General features: G+C 31.1%; 1 protein-coding gene across 7 annotated transcripts in view; it reads right to left on the reverse strand.

Moving 5' to 3' along the window:
* Nucleotides 1–14,193, reverse strand: part of LOC134708042 (integrin beta-PS-like) — a 62,407-nt gene that overhangs the window by 35,637 nt on the left and 12,577 nt on the right. Inside the window, exons 4-8 of one of the 7 annotated variants that reach the window (XM_063568295.1) lie at nucleotides 9,887–9,991; nucleotides 9,324–9,405; nucleotides 6,241–6,372; nucleotides 4,847–4,943; nucleotides 3,203–3,226 (exon numbers count right to left, since the gene is read on the reverse strand). In XM_063568295.1, coding sequence (XP_063424365.1) covers nucleotides 3,203–3,226; nucleotides 4,847–4,943; nucleotides 6,241–6,372; nucleotides 9,324–9,405; nucleotides 9,887–9,991 — 440 coding nt within the window. Of the gene's footprint in view, nucleotides 1–3,202; nucleotides 3,227–4,846; nucleotides 4,944–6,240; nucleotides 6,373–7,196; nucleotides 7,230–7,308; nucleotides 7,325–7,420; nucleotides 7,454–9,323; nucleotides 9,406–9,886; nucleotides 9,992–14,193 lie in introns of those variants that run through there. The other 6 variants (XM_063568296.1, XM_063568298.1, XM_063568299.1 and 3 more) reach the window with 6 other exon arrangements.

Below are 14,193 nucleotides of genomic sequence, written 5' to 3' on the forward strand. Positions count from 1 at the left end.
TGCAATTAAAAATAAATAGGGAATGTATCCCATGTGTCCATATGGCTTGTTAGTAACAGTTGTTAAATTTCTCTGATTATGATAATTTATTTATGATCATCAAAGCAATCAAGCTCTTCTTCTAATATAAAGACAGTGATCATGTTGTTAAGAATCATTAAACTGCAGTCCTTCATTTCTATTTGTATGTAAAAAAAAAAGTGTGAATTTCTGTCTGCAATATACAACCACAAAGAAATTTAGGGATCACCATCTTAAATTCCAAAGTACCCACCCATTTCATAAATTACTCTCAAAATGCTTGAATGCAATTAAATTTTAAATAGCATTTTCTTGATTAACCTTCATCGAATTGAATACTTGAACCTTATGACTAAAAAGGACCTTAATACACACAAAAGATCTTTGCCTGAGGGAGTTCCTTATTTCATAAAAAAAATTAACAAATCATACTTGATCTAACAAGAACATAATCACTGCCCAATATTAGAAATAAATTACAATTGTATTACATTATTTTGTACTTAGAAATCATCTCAGTTACAGTGATTATGAAGAAAACAGTTTGACATAGACTGTAAAATTGTCAAATGATATATTAACATTGTAATAAAAGTAAAAGAATAGAAGCTGAACATCAGCTATCTTTTAGTAGAGGCATAGTTCAAATGAAAAACGCTCTCAAGATCACTCATGTCTACTTTTCCTTCTAATCACTATAACAACCACATGTAACTTCAACAGCAGATCATTTTTATAACTAGAAGTAAGGGTTGACTGTCACATTAAAATAAAATCATCAAGCAATGTTTCTACTCTGTGATGGATGTCATACAACTTTAAACACATTAACATTAACCTAGTTACAGATCTAGTTAAATTGCCTTATCCTTCTTATGATGAAAACAATTTTTTTTGGCTTTGTTTATTACTTTTCTACATAATGATTGAAAATTGGGCACAAATAACAGGAAGAATACATTTTGTTGAAACTTGAAAAAAAATAATATAATTGATACAAGAAAACCTATAGAAAATAAAATCATTTTAGTGAGTGAGCCCCTAAAAGGGGTTACGAATAACAAATGTCTATAATGTAGTATGTAAATGACTAGATTTATCAATATAATGCAAATGTAACGATCATTAGAAAATGTATTGCTGTCTCAAGAAATTACATGAAGATGATTTGAGCTGATTTCTAAAATATCAACATGCTACATGCACTTTTCCACTATCTTTAGTTCAAATTTCATGCAGTGTTTAAGCTTTTAGAATATGGTAATTTTTAATAAAAAAATTTATATAATCTGATTTATATGTGAGTAAGAGTCCTATGATACCTCAAATTAAAAAAAAAATATATAGGTTTTATATACTTCAATGGCTAAGTTTTACAATATAAAACATGTGTGTATATATGGATATTTTTTCAAAATTCTTTATCTAATAAAAATCTTCAGAAATGTACTGCTATTGAATTACTGTCATCACATACTCGCATTTGCTAATAGCTAAGTATTTTAAAAACAACTGTTATGACAAAGTTTAATTTACAAATAGAAAACCTGGGAAAATATAAAAAGAATAATAAACTTTTCTTCCCAATATCCAGTGTATTTTTCCATAGGTGAAAAAATAAATTTAACATTTGCCAGAGTTTTTCATTATTCGCTGATAGGTTCATATTTATTCATTTGATGAAAATAATCACAATAGCTTTTACTCTTATTTAATAAATTATATAATTAGATCATGTTATATTCTCAGAACCATATCAATAAACAGAAAAAATATATTAATCAAAACGGACATATAAAGTTTTGAAGAATCAATTCCAGATAAACCACTTTAAATGTGAATAATTCATGACTGATATCAAAACCCTTCAACCTTACAAAGAGAAAATAAGAAGCCAATATGACTATTCATAGAGATAATATATATGTCTTATTTGGATAAAACATACAATAAATATGTTATAATATATATATATATATATCTAAAAAATATATAATGTGCATTAAAATTATAATACTTTTATAATATATATCATAAAAAAATAATAGTGTATCTAGAAATTTATTTCATATATTAATACTATATGCAGATTCATCTTTTTTCATCAAATATTGATTTTCATGGATTTTATACTAGGTAGAGATAGCTTAGTTACATATTATAACACCTCAATAAAAATATATATTGTACAAGTTCTTGGTAATTTTAAATGAGACCAATACCAAGACTGGAATTGTGTCACTGCATGCAATTGATTGAGGTAACATGTATACCAGACCAAAGACCCAGATCAAAAATTAAAATTGTTCACTTCATTTGGAGCCAAGAAAAGTTTGACACAAAATAGTCCAAAAAGAAGGAAATATAAAACCACAATAAAAAAAATCCAAGAACATATTTTTTGTGAAATCAGCAAATCCTGTACCAAGGATTTTTAACAGTTAAGAGGAAAAGGAATTTTGTGGATAGTTAGTGTGATGTTTCAGTCTGAAAGGGGATAGAATGATCTTATCTAATTTAAATCCTCATAACTTATCTCACCTGATGAAGATAAAAGATAATCTTATTTAAAAATAAAGTGGAAAAGAATCTGTTGTATAAATTAAAACTCTCAATTTGAAGGTACTGTCCTCTACTGTGTAGCCAAGACACAGAAACTCATTTTATCAGTTTTTTAATTACATAATCATTTTCACTTGAAAATAAACTTCCTCATATCAAAAATATACAAAATATACATTGAACTTTGTACTATATTTGTGAATTTGCAACTACATTGATTTTTTTCTATGCCATCTATGAATTTCCCCAATTGTTTTTAATCAAAGCTCACTAAGGAGTTACTGATTCTACAGAAACTGTACACATGTTAAAAATACTGCACTGCAAAACAATCAATTCTGTTAATTCCTGTGAAGGTAAAGAGTCAAACTATTAGGGTGAAAAAAACAAAACTCAATTTTATTTTGTTTTTCATTTTGTTTATCTGTAAATCTGGATACTAGGTCAATATTTTACTAAAAGCTATTTAAGGCTTTAAGTCTTCTACATATGACTTTTCATGTTTATATCTTTCAGCCATATCCAATGAAAAGTCAAATAGCAAGAGACAAAGAATATGATTGACTGAGAGCAGCAAGACTATAGGTAACGTGCAAGCTATATCACTTCATTCACTTACGTAGGTTTGTCTGTGCCTGCAGATCTGTGGTCAAAGATAAGTCACATGATGCACAAAATCACAACAAAATCAAGCATTGGGTGAAGACAAATTACCATGCACTTTAGAAAGGTAAAACCTTGGAGAAACTATTTATGCAAGAAACAAAGGTCACAGGTGATTGCAATCTGTGCATATTAAATAAAAGAAGACACACATTCAAATCATATCAAAAGTTATATATCATTCATTTGAATTAATATAATAAATCCCATTTATAAAATTAATGTGCTTTCTGACATACAGTATATACTTTTTTCTTCTTTCAAGCTGACAGTTAAAATCTATATACTCTAAATTTGACATTATTATAATGATTTTACTGATACTTAAAATTCAGCACAAACATTGAAATAATTGGAATAAAATGTGAAGTAATATTGTAACAAAGATGTTATAAAGAAATAGAAAATAATTTAACTTATTTTTATTTTGGTCGAAAAAAAAGGATATCAATAAAAGCACTTTTTATTGCTGATTTTTCATATTGAAATTTCAATACAAGTACTTAAAGGTATGCTTTATTTTTCAAGAAAGTTCATGTTTTCCAGCTTGTATATTCAAATGGATGTGATTAGTATCGTTTAAGCCCTAAATTTTAGTCTAGATTTGCCAAAAACAGTACAGAGCAGATTTTATGATGCAGAATATATATTTTGTGGAACATTTATATGAAGCCTTTTGTGGACTTTATCTGCAGTTTGTAAATAAAAACATGAAGTCAATAACTTTACATCTACAAAGATAAGACCTCATTTTCATTCTTTAATAAAATACACAGTGTAGCTTTCAGTTTTTATATTGACAAATCAATTGTTTCTTTCCTGTTGTTACTTGATTCCTTCCTCAAAAACACAAAAATGGGTGTTAATGATAACATCAATTAATACAATTAAAGTTATTGGTTAAATTATGAACTATTAATTATATATTATCATTTGTTTGTTAAAATTCAGTGAAGTATGTATAGTAATGTGATCAATAGAGCAAAATACCACCAATTCAATTATTTAAGACTTGGGTACAATACCTAAAAGGATATCAGCTTTAAGTTTGTTGTTAATTTCAACAGGGCCATACATTTACATTTTATTAGTATTGTTCAAAAGTTTCATGCAAAGATTTCATCATGCCAGTTTCAAGAGAAACCTCCATGCAAACATCACATATCTGTAATAAGTATGATCTGAGAGGTTTTATTATAAATAAAAATTAATTTTAAAGTTAAATTTCAAAAAGTACCAAAGCCTGCAACTGTATCAAGATTCTTTATAATAAACTATTCTTTCTTATTTCTCCTTAAATTATTAAAAAGAATTAATTCTTCATATTAATTTAAAATGTTGATTATGCTGTGAACTAAATTGTCAGATACATAAACAAAGGCAATTACATGAATATGTAACCAGTAATTCATTCCTAAAAACAAATCTTGTCATCAAATTTCTCTAAATTATCTAAAACCTAATAATCACAACAAGCAAATATTTTTTTTGCATAATTTTTTTTTTACTAGCAGGTTCTATAAAAAACAAATCCTCTGAACCAAATAAATGTCAGACTGTAACCATCACACATACATGTCCCCTTAGACTCAATACATACTTGTTTGGTGCCATACTAACATATGGCATCACTACTTTGTCAACAAATGATCCAAATCCTAAACGAAAGTTCTCTGTAATGTTGTTCATTTCGTTAGCTGTCAATACAAGAAGAGGCATAGCATTTAATAAATGCTTAAAATTATCTTTTCTGTAACAGTTTTAATCCATTTTTTCATAAAAATTAGGTAACAACAATGATCATGATGATATTCTATGGTTTTGTTCTTTCAAAAATAAAATGAGTTAGAACTCTAAATTTTTCAACACATAATGTTTACTGTGGATTCCTTATATTTGGTTGGGTACCAATTTTGGTGAGAATACATGAAAAAGAAATTTGAAAGTGCAACAAAGTACAAGTTTTCTATTTGACTGTATGCAGACTTTGGCAAAACCATGAAATCGAAAATCCATCCATGAATAATATATTTCTTTCCTAAACTCACGAAAACTGCTACTTACAAAAACAGATTGCTATGCCATAGCACATTATCACCTGGTGAGCATATAATTGAGGAATCAAATTGTATGTCACATTGTGTCTATGTGGTAGTAATACAATAGTCAAATTATGGTAAAAGTCTAACACCTCCAATAAAAATGTCAAAATGATCATATGATGCGGTCAACTGCACATGATTACAAGCTTTGAACTAGCTTTCATTAACTGAGAGTACTCCCAGATCAGTGTTTTGTTTCTTTCCTGTCTAGGTAATAATTTTTTTTTTAGTATCAATCTGATGAGTTTAGCCTTTTTCAACAGATTTTTTAAAGTTTATTATGTTGTGCTGTAACATCGTTGTTCTAGGTTTTGGGAGGGTTTAATGCTCTACATATATTATATCGTCGCTGGGCTTCTAAAATGTCGTATATGACTTTTTTTGGCTAAAAATACTTTTTGACACCAATGGTCTGGGCGAGAGGAAATCTTTGGTATTACAAAATAGCACAGTTACCAATCAAAATGTGTGAAATAAGACATATTACAAAATTGCCAATGTCAGTTGTTTGAAAAGTTTGCTTCCTAAATGTTGTATGAAAACTTGAAAATCGTTGTAGAATGGCTTTGGGAAAAAAATAATTGTACATTTCTTTATTTCTGTGAAAATACTTTAAGTTCTTGGATAATCCAGAAATGTCAAAGTTTTTATTTCACTGCTATTTACAAAAATGTTCAAGTTAACATACAACATTTTGGAAGCATGCATTTTGCCAAAATTTCCAAAGCCTGTTTGTGACATATTTTTTTGTTGAAAAAAATTGTAATTTACAACATTTTAGAAGCCCAGCGACAAATATGTGCATTGTACATATAAACCATACAATTGTGTATCAAAATAACCCAACTTATTTACATAAATAAGCACAAATACAGAACTATAAACTACCTACCTATTAAAACTCCCAATGTAGCTAGTTTTTCTTTATCGTCCTTCATGGAGTAGGACAGGTCCATCAAGTAATACAGGTCCACTGGGTAGTTATTGGCAAGTCTAAAGTTCAAGGTAAATTTCTGGGGGTCATCTAAAATAAATAGGCATGTTAGAAGTCTTAAGAGGTGATGACATTTGTATTTACAAGTCAAGAATTATGAATGAAATAAAAGGAGAAATTTTCATAATCACCAGCAATCACTGAAAACAAACTGTCAATACAAAAATAAGTCTCACCTGTATGTAGTTTAGGTAATATACTACAAATATTGAAATTAAAATGACAAAAACCTTACATGTTAACTATGCAAAATATTCAGTCAATGTACCATGGCTAAAGGTGTAGGGCTAAACCATCTTGTGGAAAAGATAAATGCCAATGCTATTACAAATATCATTAATTTGCATTAAAAAGTTCATAACAAATACATTGTCACCTCTGTTGACATCATCAGAAACAGAACAATCCAGAATTGCAGTTCTTACTTTCTGGAGACAAGACAACAATCATCACAAAGAGTGATTTATCTTTATCACTTGTGTGTAGAACTTGTTGTTGTCTTCAGTTTTTGTGGTAGTTTTTGTTGACTTTGGTTTAATATTGAAATTCAGAAAAAAGTTGAATATGTTTTGTATACTTGAATGGCTAAGTTTTATTACAAAACAAGTTTCCATGGACTTTCTGGAGTATGAAAATCCTTCTTGTTTCAAAATCCTCAGAAATGTACAGCTTTTGAACTATTGTCTTCATGAAACCAATTCTTAAGGATTTTTAGTGAAAGCAAATCTTGACTAGTGCCCCTTTAAAAGTATATTCCATTCTTAAATTCAGAATGTGTGGCAAACATTACTCTCTAAAACATTTGCTGCTAAAACTCTTCCTAATTACTGGTTAAGTTGCATTGTATGACTTTCTTGGTCTCATTTTAAGGTTGATAAGCTGTGGTTGTAGCTTAAGTTGTATGACTTACTTGGTCTTATTTTAAGGTTGATAAGCTGTGGTTGTAGGTTAGGGTGTATGACTTACTTGGTCTCATTTTAAGGTTGATTAGCCGTGGTTGTAGGTTAGGTTGTATGACTTACTTGGTCTCATTTTAAGGTTGATTAGCTGTGGTTGTAGGTAAGGTTGTATGACTTACTTGGTCTCATTTTAAGGTTGATAAGCTGTGGTTGTAGGTAAGGTTGTATGACTTACTTGGTCTCATTTTAATTTTGATAAGCTGTGGTTGTAGGTTAGGGTGTATGACTTACTTGGTCACATTTTAAGGTTGATAAGCTGTGGATGTAGGTTAGGGTGTATGACTTACTTGGTCTCATTTTAAGGTTGATTAGCTGTGGTTGTAGGTTAGGGTGTATGACTTACTTGGTCACATTTTAAGGTTGATTAGCTGTGGTTGTAGGTAAGGTTGTATGACTTACTTGGTCTCATTTTAAGGTCGAATAGCTGTGGTTGTAGGTTAGGGTGTATGACTTACTTGGGGTCATTTTAAGGTTGATTAGCTGTGGTTGTAGGTTAGGGTGTATGACTTACTTGGTCTCATTTTAAGGTTGATTAGCTGTGGTTGTAGGTAAGGTTGTATGACTTACTTGGTCTCATTTTAAGGTTGATAAGCTGTGGTTGTAGGTAAGGTTGTATGACTTACTTGGTCTCATTTTAAGGTTGATTAGCTGTGGTTGTAGGTAAGGTTGTATGACTTACTTGGTCTCATTATAAGGTTGATAAGCTGTGGTTGTAGGTAAGGTTGTATGACTTACTTGGTCTTATTTTAAGGTTGATAAGCTGTGGTTGTAGGTTAGGGTGTATGACTTACTTGGGGTCATTTTAAGGTTGATAAGCTGTGGTTGTAGGTTAGGGTGTATGACTTACTTGGTCTCATTTTAAGGTTGATAAGCTGTGGTTGTAGGTAAGGTTGTATGACTTACTTGGTCTCATTTTAAGGTCGAATAGCTGTGGTTGTAGGTTAGGGTGTATGACTTACTTGGTCTCATTATAAGGTTGATTAGCTGTAGTTGTAGGTAAGGTTGTATGACTTACTTGGTCTCATTATAAGGTTGATTAGCTGTGGTTGTAGGTTAGGGTGTATGACTTACTTGGTCTCATTTTAAGGTTGATTAGCTGTGGTTGTAGGTAAGGTTGTATGACTTACTTGGTCTTATTTTAAGGTTGATAAGCTGTGGTTGTAGGTTAGGGTGTATGACTTACTTGGGGTCATTTTAAGGTTGATAAGCTGTGGTTGTAGGTTAGGGTGTATGACTTACTTGGGGTCATTTTAAGGTTGATTAGCTGTGGTTGTAGGTAAGGTTGTATGACTTACTTGGTCTCATTTTAAGGTTGATTAGCTGTGGTTGTAGGTAAGGTTGTATGACTTACTTGGTCTCATTTTAAGGTTGATAAACTGTGGTTGTATGTAAGGTTGTATGACTTACTTGGTCTCATTTTAAGGTTGATTAGCTGTGGTTGTAGGTTAGGGTGTATGACTTACTTGGGGTCATTTTAAGGTTGATTAGCTGTGGTTGTAGGTTAGGGTGTATGACTTACTTGGTCTCATTTTAAGGTTGATAAGCTGTGGTTGTAGGTAAGGTTGTATGACTTACTTGGTCTCATTTAAGGTCGAATAGCTGTGGTTGTAGGTTAGGGTGTATGACTTACTTGGGGTCATTTTAAGGTTGATTAGCTGTGGCTGTAGGTCAGGTTGTATAACTTACTTGGTCTCATTTTAAGGTTGATTAGCTGTGGTTGTAGGTTAGGGTGTATGACTTACTTGGTCTCATTTTAAGGTTGATAAGCTGTGGTTGTAGGTCAGTTTGTATGACTTACTTGGTCTCATTTTAAGTTTGATTAGCTGTGGTTGTAGGTTAGGGTGTATGACTTACTTGGTCTCATTTTAAGGTTGATTAGCTGTGGTTGTAGGTAAGGTTGTATGACTTACTTGGTCTCATTTTAAGGTTGATAAGCTGTGGTTGTAGGTTAGGGTGTATGACTTACTTGGGGTCATTTTAAGGTTGATAAGCTGTGGCTGTAGTTTAAGGTGTATGACTTACTTGGTCTCATTTTAAGGTTGATAAGCTGTGGTTGTAGCTGGATAGGATTATCTGTTTTGGTTCCATCTTTTGGTGCTGAGTTCTTAAATAAACAAATGATAAATAAAAACATGATGGAAAATTAAAGCTATCCTGTGACAGTACTTTTATTTGTGGGTATCAATTTTCGTGGTTTGACAACATTAACTATATGTAGATATAGGAAGATGTGGTGTGAGTGCCAATGAGACAACTCTCCATCCAAATAACAATTTAAAAATGAAACCATTATAGGTTAAAGTACGGCCTTCAACACGGAGCCTTGGCTCACACCGAACAACAAGCTATAAAGGGCCCCAAAATTACTAGTGTAAAACCATTCAAACGGGAAAACCAACGGTCTAATCTATATAAACAAAACGAGAAACGAGAAACACGTATATATTACATAAACAAACGACAACTACTGTACATCAGATTCCTGACTTAGGACAGGTGGTTTTTTCTAAATTTTTAAACCAAAATAATGATTTATCTAGAGGAGTTGTATGCCTTCATGGACCTATATCAGATTATCAGCTTACCTTTGTTCTATCTAAAATGCTTTGTGGGAAGACTAAGTGTTCTTGTTTACAGTTGGAATGTTCACTTAATAAGTTACATCTTTCTTTGTTTTCTGCATCATAGGTCTGAAAAAATCCAATACAAAATGTTTATTCTGGTTTTATAAATCTAACAGTACTGGTCATTCATCATTGTGTTCTCAACAGTGAGAAGAAGAAATTGACATTAGTATTTGTACAATACATATAAATAATTACAACTGTTATATTAAGACAAGCATTTGATAAGTTACATGTAGATCTCAAACACTATTTGTGAGCTCATTATAATATGTTTGATTGTTGTGAAAGAATCCTATAGCTATAATGAGGCTATCTGATCCTATAGATTTAAATAAATTGGGAATGTGTCCCTAGGACACAGAGGATGCAACCACTTGCATATAACGTTAAAAAGGAACTTAACTCTAGAACTGTAAAAGTGACACTAACCCATTCAGTGTTCTGCACTGGTCTGCAGTCACAAATTTCGAAAAGGAGAAAATGTTATCAGAAAATCATAAAAAAACTCGAAATAATTATTGCCATTTTCATTCTCAATCTCTTGTAAAACATTGTTTATTTTCGTATTTTTCATTGCTTCCAAAGGCCATTTAATATTTTATTGTAAATTACTGATCGTAACCGGACCAGATATGAAAAACCGGCATTTTACGATATTAACTACATATTCACAAATGGTACAGTAGACAGAAAATAATGATACCTAAAGAGAAAACTAAGCATTAACAGACTATTTTTTAGACAACTTTGTAAAAAATATATATCATTTTGATAAAAAGAAACAACTGGGATCATGAACCAATATATTTCATAGACATGATAAAGAAAGCTTTTTAATTTAAATTTTATTGCTAGTATATAATACTTTCTCTTCCCTTTTTTTTTTTACAAGAACCAGTGTTTTTTACTACATATTTAGTGCAATTGTATCTATACAGGTTGCACTAAAATAAACCATTCTATAATTTAGCTGGGTAGGTAGGGTAACTGGAACCACACATATATTTTTATTAGGCCAAAGTGGGAAAAAATAATGCTGAAACTACAAATGAATATAAACCAGATGCTTCGCAGGGCGTAGCTTTATACGACCGCAGAGGTTGAACCCTGAATGGTTGGGGCAAGTTTGGACACAACATTCAAGCTGGATTCAGCTCTAAATTTGGATTGTGATTAAATAGTTGACACCGCATAGGTTTCTGACACAGAATGAATGTGTTCTAATGAACTTAAAATTTGTGTTTTCTCTTAGAGCAATTCACTATGCTGTTCAATATTATTCCTCTCAAAAAAATGTTTGAAGAAATTTTCTTTTTATTCATGAAATTTCAAATGAGAAAAATTGAACCCAATTTTTTAATCACATCCCCCTTTCCCTTATTCCAAAACTAATCTCAATTAAAATATTCTAATGGAGTTTGCAACAATAACTACTCATTTAAATACATCATAAAATATTGAGATGTAAAAAACTGCTTGTTATCACTGAATGGTAAAGATTATTTAAATTTATCAGTTGGTAGTAAAAAGTGAATATACATTGTATATTGTATATAACAAAGATTTAAGTTGATTCTGGACAAAGAAAGATAACTCCAATTAAAAAAAATTCTTGCAATAAGATATTTCTTGCTTACTATTTTGGACAAAGAAAGATAACTCTAATTAAAAAAAAATTTGCTATTTCACAATATTGTGAAATTGGATATTTCTTGCCATTGCACAATACTGTGCAATTGAAAAGACTTGCTATTGCACAATACTTAATATAATAATTTTAGATCCTGCTTTGGACCAACTTGAAAACTGGGCCCATAATCAAAAATCTAAGTACATGTTTAGATTCAGCATATCAAAGAGGTCCAAGAATTTAATTTTTGTTAAAATCAAACTTAGTTTAATTTTGGACCCTTTGGACCTTAATGTAGGCCAATTTGAAAACAGGACCAAAAATGAAGAATCTACATACACAGTTAGATTTGGCATATCAAAGAACCCCATTTATTCAATTTTTGATGAAATCAAAAAAGTTTAATTTTGGACCCAGATTTGGACCAACTTGAAAACTGGGCCAATAATCAAGAATCTAAGTACATTTTTAGATTCAACATATCAAAGAACCAAACCGATTCATTTTTTGTCAAAATCAAACTAAGTTTAATTTTGGACCCTTTTGACCTTAATCATTAATGTAGACCAATTTCAAAACATGACCTAAAGTTAAGAATCTACATACACAGTTAGATTTGGCATATCAAAGAACCCCAATTATTCAATTTTGATGAAATCAATTGATGAAATCAAACAAAGTTTAGTTTTGGACCCTTTGGGCCCCTTTTTCCTAAACTGTTGGGACCAAAACTCCCAAAATCAATACCAACCTTCCTTTTATGGTCATTAACCTTGTGTATAAATTTCATAGATTTCTATTTACTTATACTAACGTTATGGTGCGAAAACCAAGAAAAATGCTTATTTGGGTCCCTTTTTGGCCCCTAATTCCTAAACTGTTTGGACCTAAACTCCCAAAATCAATACCAATCTTCCTTTTGTGGTCATAAACATTATGTTTAAATTTCATTGATTTCTATTTACTTAAACTAAAGTTATTGTGCGAAAACCAAGAATAATGCTTATTTGGGTTCTTTTTTGGCCCCTAATTCCTTAACTGTTGAAACCAAAACTCCCAAAATCAATCCCAACCTTTCTTTTGTGGTCATCAACCTTGTGTCAAAATTTCATAGATTTCTATTAACTTAAACTAAAGTTATAGTGCGAAAACCAAGAAAATGCTTATTTGGGCCCTTTTTGGCCCCTTATTCCTAAAGTGTTGGGACCAAAACTCCCAAAATCAATACCAACCTTCCTTTTATGGTCATAAACCTTGTGTTAAAATTTCATAGATTTCTATTCACTTTTACTTAAGTTAGAGTGCGAAAACTAAAAGTATTCGGACGACGACGACGACGCAGACGACGACGCCAACGTGATAGCAATATACGACGAAAATTTTTTCCAAAATTTGCGTTCGTATAAAAACATAAACTGAAAATACTGTTACAATAAAGACACAAAGAATAGGAAGGATTGGAATATTTTATTCACCAAATAAGGGCCTATAGCATACAAACAATATAATACATTTTGTAAAAACAATAACGTATATAACATAAAGGAAATAGAGCATTGCCATGACGCGACAAATTAAGTTTTTTTTTCTACGCCAAATGTGATGCTATCCACAATTTCTGGGGAGAACACTGAGTCACTTGTACATGATCTGAGTTTTGCGGTAATATGCATTGTGTATATGTTTCATAACATTTAAATAAGGACGAAAAAAATCAGCAAGTTTTCCATTTGTAAAGGGGCATAACTCTAGAACAGTAAAAGAGACTCCACCAAAATTCTAACTTGATCTTTGTTTTGTGGTAATAAGCATTGTGAATAAGTTTCATAACATTTGGTTGAGGCAAACTAAAGTTAGAGAACGGAAATGAAAAATTCAGCAATTTTTCTATTTGTAAAGGGGCATTGCTCCTGAGGGCTGTTCCAGAATATACTATGTCCCCCCCAGGGACGGCACTTTTTTTTAACCCCCACTGGCGGCCCACCACCCACAGAAATAAAATTTAATTAGAACAGCATTTCCTTTGCATTTTGGTATTTTAAATACAACCACCCACATAATATTTAAAAAAAATTGCCTTCCCTTGGGGGGACATAGTATTTTCTGGAACAGCCCTGAAAAGTAAAAGTGACACCACCAAAATTCAAACTTGATCTGTGTTTTGAGGTAATAAGCATTGAGAATAAGTATGGGTGAGGCAAACTTAAGTTGGAGAAACAAAAAATTCAACAATTTTTCCATTTGTAAATGGGCATAACTCTAGAACAGTTAAAGTGATGCTACCATTGTGTATAAGTTTCATAACAATTGGTAGAATCAAACCAAAGTTAGACAAGAGTGCACACACTGAAATGTCTCGCCTTTTTTTCTTATCATTGATATTATGTTGATAGTCCTAATAATAAAGCTTTATTACAACTGTCACATAAACTTAACATAAACCAAGAAAACTAAACATTGACCTTTGAACTATGAAAATGAGGTCAAGGTCAAATGAACCATGCCAGGTAGGCATGTTCAGCTAACAATTCTTCCATACAACAAATGAAATTGACTTATTGCTTATAGTTTAAGAAAAACAGACCAAAAAACAAAAGCTTAACACTGCGCAATGAACCATAAAAAATGAGGTCAA

This window comes from Mytilus trossulus, chromosome 2 (genome assembly GCF_036588685.1).
Source record: "Mytilus trossulus isolate FHL-02 chromosome 2, PNRI_Mtr1.1.1.hap1, whole genome shotgun sequence".
Lineage (NCBI taxonomy): Eukaryota > Metazoa > Mollusca > Bivalvia > Mytilida > Mytilidae > Mytilus > Mytilus trossulus.